The following is a 12,209-nucleotide window of genomic DNA, read 5'->3' on the forward strand; positions in this document are numbered from 1 at the left end:
CTGGAGGATTTTAACCAGGCAGTTTGTACCCTTTTTTACTGAACCATAGATCTCAATTTCAAATTTAAATTTAACAATTAATCTAGCATTGATATTGATCAAGCATCAATTGCTATTTGCAGAACAGAGTTCCAAACTTCTACCACCCTTTGTATGTAGAAGTGTTTCCTAATTTAATTCCTGAAAGATCCGGTCCTAGTTTTTAGATTATACTGCCTAACCCTAGACTCCCCTAAATTAATTGGTCATTCACCTCATTACATTTCCTTCATTACAACAGTGACTACACTCCCAAGGTTATAAAGGATTGTAAAGCACTTTCGTATGTTCTAAGATCATAAAAGACGTGATAGAAATGCAAGGGCATTCGTTATTGTTTGCGCTCTTGGCATATGAAAAATGGTTGCATATTTGACTCTAACACGCTCACATCTCAAGTAATTTACAGGATGTGAAATGCTGGGGGAGGTGATAACACAAAAATATAAATCTTTCTTATGAAATAACATTGTTCAGTATTAAATTATCCAATTCACACAGTCTTCATTAGACTAGCATCCACTATATTTTTCCCCCATGCTGTAGAGCAGGTGGTGGCGTGGTGATATTGTCACTGGGCTAGTAATTCAGATACCCAGGGTAATGTTCTGGGGACCCAGGTTCACCAGGGCAGATGGTGAAATTTGAATTCAGTAAAAGAATCTAGAATTAGAAGTCTAATGATGACCATGAAACCATCGTCGATTCTTGTAAAAACCCATTTGGTTCGCTAATGTCCTTTAGGGAAGGAAATCTACCATCCCTACCTGGTCTGGCCTACATGTGACTCTAGACCCACAGCAATGTGGTTGACTCTTAAATGCCCTCTGAAATGACCTAGCAAGCCACTCAGTTTTTGAGGGCAATTAGGGATGGGCAATAAATGCTGGCTCAACCAGTGAAGTCCATATTACAACCTTGGTTCAAGAATGGACAAAAAAGCTGAAGTGAGGGGAGTGGAGAGTGACTGCCCTTGACATCAAGGCCACATTTAACTGAGTGTGGCATCAAGGAGCCCTAGCAAAACTGGAGTCAGTGGGAATTAGGAAGAAAACTCTCCATTGGTTGGAGTCATACCTAGCACAAATGAAGATGGTTGTGGTTGTTGGAGGTCAGTCATTTCAGCTCCAGGACATCACTGCAGGAGTTCCTCAGGGTAGTGTCCTTGGCCCAACCATCCTCAGCTGCTTCATCAATGACTTTCTTTCCATCATAAGGTCAGAAGTGGGGAATTTTGTTGATGATTGCACAATGTGCAGCACCATCATGACGACTCAGATACTAAAGCAGTCCAGATCCAAATGCAGCATGACCTGGACAATATCCAGGCTTGGGCTGACAAATGGCAAGTAACATTCGCACCACACAAGTGTCAGGCAATGATCACCTTCAGCAAGAGAGAATCTAACCATTGCCCCTTGACTATCAATGGCATTACCATTACTGAATCCCTTAATATCAGCATCCTGAGATTACCATTGACCAGAAACTGAACTGGGCTAGCCATATAAATACTGTGGCTACAAAAGCAGGCCAGAGACTGGGAATCCTGCGATGAGCGACTCACCTTCCGACTCCCCAAAGCCTGTCCACCGTTTACAAGGCACAAGTCAGGAGTGTGATGGAATCCCCACTTGCCTGGATGAGTGCAGCTCCCACAACACTCAAGAAGCTTGGCACCATCCAGGACAAAGCAGCCTGCTTGATTGGTACCACATCCACAAACATTCACTCCCACCACCATCGACAGTCGCAGCAGTGTGTACCATCTACAAGATGCACTGCAGGAATTCACCAAGGATCCCTAGACAGCACCTTCTAAACCCATGACCACTACCATATAGCAGGACAAGGGTAGCAGATAGATGGGAACACCGCCACCTGGAAGTTCCCCTCCAAGTCACTCACTTGGAAATATATCGCCGTTCCTTCACTGTTGCTGAGTCAAAATCCTGGAACTCCCCCCCCCACCCCCCCCCACCTCCCCAACAGCACTCTGGGGGGACTGCAGCAGCTCAAGAAGGCAGCTCATCACCACCTTCTCAAGGGCAACTAGGGATGGACAATAATGCTGGCACAGCCAGCGAAGCCCACATCCCGTGAATGAATAAAAAAATAACCAGGGTTATGCTCTGGGAATCTGAGTTCGAATTCCACCACAGGTAGAATTTGAATTCAGGAAGAAAAATCTGGAATTAAAAGTCTAATGGTAACCATGAAACCATGTCAATTGTTGTAAAAACCCAACTAGTTCACTAATGTGCTTTAGGGAAGGTAATCTGCCATTCTTACCTGGTTTGGCCTACATGTGACTCTTAACTGTCTTCGGAAATGGCCTAGCAAGCCACTCACTTGTGTCAAACTGTTTAAAACAAGTCAGTAAGGAATGAAACCGGACGGTCTTAAACATCAACCTAAACACAGGAAGCAACAATGGCAAACTTATTCCTATCGACCCTGCATAGTCCTCCTCACTAACATCCGGGGGCTTTTGCCAAAAGTGGGACAAGCAACAGCCTGACATAGTTATTCTCGCAGAATCATACCTTACAGATAATGTCCCAGACATCACTATCACCATCCCTGTGTATGTCCTGTCCCACCAGTAGGAGAGACCCAGCAGAAGTGGCAGCACAGTGGTATACAGTCAGCAGGGAGTGGCCCTGGAGTTCTCAACATCAATTTCGGACCCCATGAAGTCTCACAACACCTGGTCAAACGTGGGCAAGGAAACCTGCTGATTACTGTGTATGGTCCCCCGTTAGCTAATAAAACTGTACTCCACCATGTTGTACAACACTTGGAGGAAGCAATGAGGATGGCAAGGGTACAGAATGGATGGAGGACTTCAATGTCTATCACCAGGAATGGCTCAGTAGCACCAGACTGAGCTGGCTGAGTCCTAAAGGACATAGATGCTAGACTTGGTGGTGAGGGAACCAACAAGAGGGAAAAACATATTTGACCTCATGCTCACCAACCTACCTGCCGCAGATGTATCTGTCCATGACAGTATCAGTAAGAGTGACCACTGCACAGTTCTTGTGGAGACGAAGAATGGTCCTCACATTGAAGATACTCTCCATCGTGTTGTGTAGCACTACCACCATGCTAAATGCGATAGATTTCGAACAGATTTAGCAACTCAAGTTTGGGCAACCATGAGGCACTATGGGCCATCAGCAGTAGCAGAATTGTACTCAACCATAATCTATAATCTCATGGCCTGACATATTCCCCATTCTACCATTACCACCAAGCCAGGGGATCAACCCTGATTCAATGAAGAGTGCAGGAAGGCATGCCAGGAGAAGCACCAGGTGTCCCTAAAAATGAGGTGTCAACCTGATGAAGCTGCAACACAGGACTACTTGCATGCCACACAGCATAATCAGCAAGTGATAGTCAGAGCTAAGCATTTTCACAACCAACAGATCAAATCTAAGCTCTATTGTCCTGCTGCATCAAGTCGTGAATGGTGGTTATTAAACAATTAAACAACTCACTGGAAGAGGAGGCTCCGTAAATATCCCCATCCTCAATGATGGGGGCACCTAGCACATCAGGGCAAAAGATAAGGCTGAATCATTTGCACTGATCTTCAGCCAGAAGTGCCGAGTGGTTGATCCATCTCGGCCTCCTCCGGAGATCCCCAGCATCACAGATGTTAGTCTTCAGCCATTTCGAAACACTCCTTATGATATCAAGAAGCGGCTGAAGGCACTGGATACAGCAAAGACTATGGGCCCTGACAATATTTCAACAATAGAACTGAAGACTTGGGCTCTGGAACTTACTGAGCCCCTAGCTGTACTGTTCCAGTACTGTTACCACGCTGACACCTATTCGGCAATGTGGAAAATTGCCCAGGTATGTTTTGTACACAAAAAGCAGGGCAAATCCAACCTGGCCAGTTACTGCCCTATCAGTCTACGCTCGATCATTAGTAAAGTGATGGAAGGAGTCATCAACAGTGTTATCAAGTGGCACTTGCTTAGCAATAACCTGCTCACTGCCACTCGGTTTGGGTTCCACCAGGGTCATTCAGGTCCTGACCTCATTACAGCTTTGGTTCAAACAGGGACCAAAGAACTGAACTTGAGAGGTGAGGTGAGAGTGTGGAGTGTCTGTCCTTGGCATCAAGGCAGTATTTGACCAAGTATGGCATCAGGGAGCTCTTAGAAAGCTTGAGTTAATGGGAATTAGGGGGATAACTCTCTGCTGGTTGGTGGCATACCTAACACAAAGGAAGATGGTTGTGGTTGTTATATATCAATCATCTCAGTTCCAGAACATCACTGCAGGAGTTCCTCAGGGTAGTGTCCTCAGCCAAAGAATCTTCAGCTCCTTCATCAGTGACCTCCCATCATAAGGTCAGAAGTGAGGATGTCCGCTGATGATTGCACAATGTTCAGCACCATTCCAGTTTCCTCATATACTTAAGCAGTCCATATCCAAATGCAGCCAGACCTGGACAATGTCCAGGCTTGGACTGACAACTGGCAAGTAAAATTTGTGCCACACAAGTGCCAGACTATGACCATCCTCAACAAGAGAGAATCTAACCATCGCCGCTTGACATTCAATGACATTGCCATCACTGAATCCTCCACTATCAACATCCTGGGGGCTACCATGACCAGAAACTGAACTGGACTAGCCATATAAATACCGTGGCTACCAGATCAGATCAGAGGCTAGGAAACCTGCAGCAAGTAACTCACTTCCTAACTTCCCAAAGCCTGTCCACCATCTACAAAGCACAAGTCATGAGTATGATGGAATAGTCTCCACTTGCCTGGATGAGTGTAGCTCCAACAACACTCAAGAAGCTTGATACCATCCAGGACAAAGCAGCTCGCTTGATTTTCCCCTCATCCACAAACGTTCACTCTCCAGCACTGTTGTACAGTGGCAGCAGTGTGTATTACCAGAAGATGCACTGCAGGACCTCACCAAGCCTCCTTTGATAGCACCTTCCAAACCCACGACCACTACCATCTAGAAGGACACGGGCAGCAGACGCATGGGAGCACCACCACCTGGAAATCCCCCTCCAAGCTGTTGGTGAGTTAAAATGGGATCACATTGAAAAATAGTTTATGAAGCACTGTCATAGTCCTTTGCTTTACTTCACATGTATATAATTCAGCAAGGTCATGTTCTGTTGTTAGTGTGGACTTCATCCTGTGTTACATGTACTAACTGCATTGTATGTTGAAATTACTTCGATGATATTTTATAAATGCATTGGTCAAAATTTGTAAATGTTGAACCACGGGAAAACTAATGTTTCTACCCACTTAAAGTCCAACAATTCCACCCATTTGAAACGGCCTAGAAGCATTTGTATTTCACTATCAATCATAATAAGTGTTATAATTACACAATTACTTGTACACACAAATTTCAGACCTTTTTGTCTTCTGCCACTAACTCTCAGATCTTTTTGTCTTGGGGCCACTCTTACACCTGTATCCTACTTTTCAATTTTCCTGTGAAAAAGTGAAACCCTTGGTGTGGCCTCACTTGTTAATGGGAGTTTTGATTCTCCTGAATATAGAACAAAAGTGGATGTATTAAGCAGTAAGAACTATTTTCAAAACCATCCACTGAAAATCACCTTGCATAGTGGCAACGCAAGAAGCTCAACCAGATGTAACTAAAATGCACTGAACAGGTGGCATTCACAGCACTCGTGCACCTCATTTTGCTGTAACCCATGACCTTGAAAATCCATGGGAAAGATGTATCCAGGTATAACAGCTGCCAGGAATCTCTGCCACTGACCCTGCCAAAATTCATAGGGCCAGGGAGAACTCCCTGTTTTAAGAGAGACTGGTAGGCACTCACTCCACGAGGCCAGTGCTGGTAGGGACCCTAGAACAGACCAGAAAGTTTGGTGGAAGTTTCATTCATTTTACAGAGGTCCGGGCCTTCACTTGAATAACTACATGGGTCTCACCTCAGCCATTTGGCAGGTCGGCTTGCCTGCTTTCAACTGGTGAATCTCCTCCATTCACATGCCAGAACCCTCTTGATTGCTTTGAAAGGGAAAATTCCCAACATCTGGAGTCCGTGCCCCCAACCTCTGTGAAAGCCTTGCCTGGAATACTTGGAGGCTTCATCCTCCCTCAACAAACCATCTGGGAAAATTCTGGGAAGGCCTGAACACTGCATAACCAGTTCCAGGCTTAATTTGTAGCCCCATGGGCTACAGAAGGACCATAGATTTCACTGCCACTCCCAACCCATGGCTCGAGGGCATGTCTCACTGTGAAGTCAATGTGGAATGTTTTCAGATAGGTTTCACCTCTGTACATTTGCTAACTGCAGCAATGTCCTTATTCAGTAAGCTTTTGCAGATTCTTTAAGATTGCCTGCCACATTTATGACTTCTGTTTTGTTGGAAGTGTGAGATGTTTGCACAGGGATATTAGTCATTTAAAATAAAGTGTGTGCTTCAAATTAGCACATGTTGAACACGTCAGATTTTGTTACTTTGTTACAGTGTTACTTTGGAAAGAATTAATGGCATAAACCCACAAAGCATATATGCTCTGCACTTGCACTACCACTGTTTCATTTATTTAGTTTTTTTAATGCTTGCTTAATAGTGGGGTAGAAAATGTTGTCAACCCCTTTCTTCATTCCTGACTCACGAGAAGGTGTTTCTTCCCAGAAAGTGTTCAAGTGTCAAGCCATCACTGCTTTAGTGCTGAGACTTAGAGAATGATACCAAATCCAACGTTTTGTGTGATTCTGGTTTAAAGATAGGACTTATGTAAATTTTAACATATGATTGTGGTTTATGTTGAAATCATTGGTTCTGCAATGTATGGCCGAATCTATATTAACAAAGTGAAAGGGTTGTTGCGGGACCTTTCCTGTTTCTCAAAGAGCAGTCGAAGCTCAGCTCCTGTCTACTAGGACTGCAGCTGAATTGCCTCCTAACCACTCCACTGCCCCAAAGTTAGTGCTCCAAACAGCAGGACCTACTTAGTCTGCTAATACAGTGGGATGAAGAATTGGGCTTATAGTGTGAGGAGAGAAGTCATCCTGCGAGCAAACATTTTCCCAACGGGAGAGGCATTCATTGCAGGGTTACATAAACAGTTAGCGCCCCGCATCAGAAGAACTCCACTAGGAGGAGACGACTTGTGGAGAAATTCTTCCTAGTTTGTAGGAAGAAAAGGCATGAACAGGAGAAAAAAAGAACTGAGGTGTAATACCTCAGCAAGTACAAAGCAGGTCAGTGTTTGAGATCTGAATAACAAGTAATTTCTCTTAATAGAATAGTACAGCATTTGACTCAATGAATCTGCGCCAGCTCTTTCAAAGAGCAATCCAGTTAGTCCCACTCCTCTGCTCATTCCTCATTTTCCTGTGTTTTTTCCTCCAAGTATTAATCCAATTCCCACTTGAAGGCTATGATTGAATCTGAATCCACCACCCTTTAAGGCAAATGCATTCCAAATATTATCTACTTGTTGCATCAATAAGTTTTTCCACATCTCCCCTCTAGTTCTTTGCCAATCATCATAAATATATGATCTCCGGTTTTGATCCTTCAGCCATTGGAAACAGTTTCTGTCTATCTAAACACATCACAATTTTAAATACCTCTATCAGATCTAATCTTAGCCTTCGCTGCTCTAAGGAGGAACCACTAGTTTTTCCAGTCAATCCACTTAGCTCTCATCCCTCATCCCTGGAAATATTCTTGTTTAGCATTTATCCTTTTTAAAATATGATGCTCAAAATTGGACAGAATTCTTTAACTGGAGGTCAAACTCATGTTTTATTTAGAATAAAAACATAAAATGCTGGAAATACTCAGCAGGTTTGGCAGCATCTGTGGGGAGAGGAACAGAGTAAATGTTTTGGATTGATTATCTTTCATTGGACAAGCTTCCATATGCTTTATTAACTGCTTTGTTAATCTGTCATGCCACCTTAAAATATTTGTGCACAAGCATGCTATGTCTCTCACTTACACCTGATTTAAAATTGTACCATTTAACATGTATTATCTAACAACTGGTTTTCAAAGCTTAGTGTCTTTGTACATAGTTGGCCTGCATAGCCCAGTACTGTACTACATACTGCTCCTTGTTATCCCTACATAGGGAGTTCTCAACTTAATTTTAGTCTCTCTTTTAGTCTCTCTTTGAGAAACACAGCAAATGAGTCCACAGGAAACCTTTGAAGAAGCCTTCAGGGCTGGAGTGAATGTTTGACAGATCAGGGAGCCTATAACTCCTAATCACAGCAGTGTTACTTCGATCACTTTCATCCAAGGTTATTGTGGGATCAGAACAACTTCACACAATGTCTGAGAGCAGCATTAGAGGGGACAGCCTGGCCTTAGATCAGCTCTTTATAATGCATGTTTGTGGCACAGGAGTGGGGAATACATCCAGGCTAGAGAACACAGCACCCCTTTCCAGGGTGTGACAGACTGTGCAAAAGAGAACTGAACAGCTGATTATTCTTGTTACTAGTAGACTATTGTTGAGATACACGGGACAAAATCAGCAGAAATTGGATAAAATTTTTACATACACGTACATTGCATGTAGACACCAGCAGAGTTTGGATAAGGTCAAATGAAGTAGTTCATGACACCTACAAGGTTGCTATACTTTTAAAGAACCCACTGATGTCATAGAACCTAACTAAATCAAAAGCCACAATAAGGGAAATATTATTTATAACAAAATGTAGTGTGCAAAGATCCCTTTGTTTTTTCAAAGTTTGTCATTAGCATTCCAATGGTTTGGACTGGTCAAGATTGCTATTCTGGATTTGACAGCAAGCTGTTTCTTTTTTAATGAGTTAATTGTTTATAAGTAGCCAGATATCTCGCATCTCTGTCTAAATGTGTATCCCTTGAAAAAATGCAACTATCTTGTAAGTTAGAAATGTAACCACAAGTTGTGTGATCCCATGCCATACCACCTTGAAATCTATTTACTTCAGTTGGTTCCACTAGTGGACATCTCCAGTGTTTACATGAGGCACAGGGATTGACCAATGTGCACAGAGTTGATGTGCAACTTATTGTGGGAAGGATGTGTTGCAAAAATATGTATGCAAATAGCACAAATGAAGGCCAGAATCCCTGACCACCACTAAAAAAAAACTTAAGCAGGCTGGCAACATAGGGTAGTATTTTTTACTAGAATGTTTACTTGCAAAGCAGCTTCATCACAGTCCTGCCAATCTTGATCAGCAAACAGTTTGCTTTAATCTTCACTTCCAATCAACTAGAACCACAGAGAAAATAGTGTTAGCAATCATTTATGTTGTAAGTTGTTTATTTTATTACAATAAAATTGCCTACTTCCAGATAGAGTTTAGTGTATAAAATTAAACTGAATCCTATTAGTTATGATGAACCTTGTATCACACACTGCTTCAGCCTGAACTGGAATATTGTGCCCATACTTCAGGAAGGATGTGAAGGCATTAGTGAGGGTGGAGCAAAGATTTATGAAATGATGAGAGGACTTCAGTTAAATGGATACATTGGAGAACCTGGGGTTTCTTCTCTGAGGAAAAAAGGTTGAGAGGAGATTGATAGAGGTGCTCAAAATCATGAGGGCTCTAAACAGAGTAGATAAAGAGAAACCATTGGCGAATGGGTTGAGAACCAGAGGACACCAATATAAGATGTAAGGCAAAAGAAACAACAGGGGCATGAGGAGAAAACTTTTTACACAGCGAGTTGTTAGGATTTGGAATGCCTGAGTATGTGGTGGAGGCAATTTGAATCTTGGCTTTTAAAGGGAAATTGGATAAGCATCTGAAGCGAAAATATATGCGGGGCTATGGGGAAAGGCAGGGGAGTGGGATTAGCTGAGTTTCATTTAGAGAGCTGGCATGGACACAATGGGCCCAATGCCCTCTCCTGTGCTGCAACCATTCCAAGACCATTAATTGCTTGTGGTGTTATTAGAAGAGTGATTTACCCCTTTGTTTTCATTGGTATTGATGTATCCCCTTCTGGCGCTGCCAAAGTATGATAAATGCTGAAGGAATATCATTAATGAAAATTGTAATTTTAATTCAAATCAAGGGAGCCTTTCATTGTTGGTGAGATGCTGTTGTATTTTCATTCCAGACACCACAAAAGATACCTTGCGAAATGGTGGAAGGAAGTTCATGTTGGTGATTTCATCCAATTATCTTGCAATGAGATCATCCCTGCAGATTTGGTGCTACTGTACTCTACTGATGTTGATGGTATCTGCCACATTGAAACCTCCAATTTGGATGGGGAGACCAACCTGAAGCAGAGGCAGGTTGTTAAGGGATTCACAGAACTGGTGAGATACTTCTTTACAGACAAAAGACTAGAATTCTTTGATAATTCTTGCATGTAATTGCTAACTCTGTAGTTGTTCAGGCACAATCACCAAATTTTTTGCTTATCTGTTCTTACAATCAGCTTAGGAGAGATTGAATGGCGACCCTGCTCCCTCTCCTCGTTTGAAAGCAATAGAATTTTCTCAAAATGAGACTTACTTGCCAATTGCGTGAATGTCCAATTACCTACACCATAGAAGATTTTCTTGAGTTTTATTAAGAAGAAAAGAGGATATCTTTTACTTCTCGCTCCCTCTCTCTCTCTCTCTCTCACACGCTCGCGCTCTCACTCTCTACGCGAAGAGAGATAGACAGGCAGAAATAGCAAGAGAGACGGGCAGAGATGGCAAGGGAGAGAGAGATGGCCAGAGATGGAGAGAGAGAGATGGCGAGAGAGAGATGGGCAGAGATGGCGAGAGGGGTGGGCAGAGATGGAGAGAGAGGGAGGGGCAGAGATGGAGAGAGAGGGAGGGGCAGAGATGGAGAGAGAGGGAGGGGCAGAGATGGAGAGAGAGGGAGGGGCAGAGATGGAGAGAGAGGGAGGGGCAGGAGAGAGAGGGAGGGGCAGGAGAGAGAGGGAGGGGCAGAGATGGAGAGAGAGGGAGGGGCAGAGATGGAGAGAGAGGGAGGGGCAGAGATGGAGAGAGAGGGAGGGGCAGAGATGGAGAGAGAGGGACGGGCAGAGATGGAGAGAGAGAGATGGGCAGAGATGGAGATAGAGAGAGATGGTGAGAGAGAGAGACGGGCAGAGATGGAGAGAGAGAGAGAGAGATGGAGTGAGAGAGAGAGAGATGGGCAGAGATGGGGAGAGAGAGAGAGACGGGCAGAGATGGAGTGAGAGAGAGAGAGATGGGCAGAGATGGGGAGAGAGAGAGAGACGGGCAGAGATGGAGAGAGAGAGAGACGGGCAGAGATGGAGAGAGAGAGACGGGCAGAGATGGAGAGAGAGAGAGACGGGCAGAGTTGGAGAGAGAGAGAGACGGGCAGAGTTGGAGAGAGTGAGAGATGGGTAGAGGTAGAGAGGGAGAGAGAGATGTGCAGAGATGGAGAGAGAGAGAGAGACGGGCAGAGATGGAGATAGAGAGAGATGGTGAGAGAGAGAGACGGGCAGAGATGGAGAGAGAGAGAGAGAGAGAGATGGAGTGAGAGAGAGAGAGACGGGCAAAGATGGAGAGAGAGAGAGAGACGCGCAGAGCTGGAGAGAGAGAGAGAGACGGGCAGAGATGGAGAGAGAGAGAGAGACGGGCAGAGATGGAGAGAGAGAGAGACGGGCAGAGATGGAGAGAGAGAGAGACGGGCAGAGATGGAGAGAGAGAGAGACGGGCAGAGATGGAGAGAGAGAGAGACGGGCAGAGATGGAGAGAGAGAGAGACGGGCAGAGATGGAGAGAGAGAGAGACGGGCAGAGATGGAGAGAGAGAGAGAGACGGGCAGAGATGGAGAGAGAGAGAGACGGGCAGAGATGGAGAGAGAGAGAGAGATGGGCAGAGATGGAGAGAGAGAGAGAGATGGGCAGAGATGGAGAGAGAGAGAGAGATGGGCAGAGATGGAGAGAGAGAGAGAGAGACGGGCAGAGATGGGGAGAGAGAGAGACGGGTAGAGATGGAGAGAGTGAGAGATGGGCAGAGGTAGAGAGAGAGAGAGAGATGGGCAGAGATGGAGAGAGAGAGAGAGAGAGATGGAGTGAGAGAGAGAGAGACGGGCAGAGATGGAGTGAGAGAGAGAGAGACGGGCAGAGATGGAGAGAGAGAGAGAGACGGGCAGAGATGGAGAGAGCGAGAGAGACGGGCAGAGATGGAG

The 12,209-nt window shown here is 44.5% G+C and overlaps 1 protein-coding gene across 3 annotated transcripts in view; it reads left to right on the forward strand.

Moving 5' to 3' along the window:
- Nucleotides 1-12,209, forward strand: part of atp10d (ATPase phospholipid transporting 10D) — a 320,634-nt gene that overhangs the window by 188,022 nt on the left and 120,403 nt on the right. For all 3 annotated transcript variants that reach the window (XM_041213647.1, XM_041213766.1, XM_041213726.1), the window contains one exon: nt 10,166-10,370. In XM_041213647.1, the coding sequence (XP_041069581.1) occupies nt 10,166-10,370 (205 nt within the window). The remainder of the gene's footprint in view (nt 1-10,165; nt 10,371-12,209) is intronic.

This window comes from Carcharodon carcharias, chromosome 1 (assembly GCF_017639515.1).
Source record: "Carcharodon carcharias isolate sCarCar2 chromosome 1, sCarCar2.pri, whole genome shotgun sequence".
NCBI lineage: Eukaryota > Metazoa > Chordata > Chondrichthyes > Lamniformes > Lamnidae > Carcharodon > Carcharodon carcharias.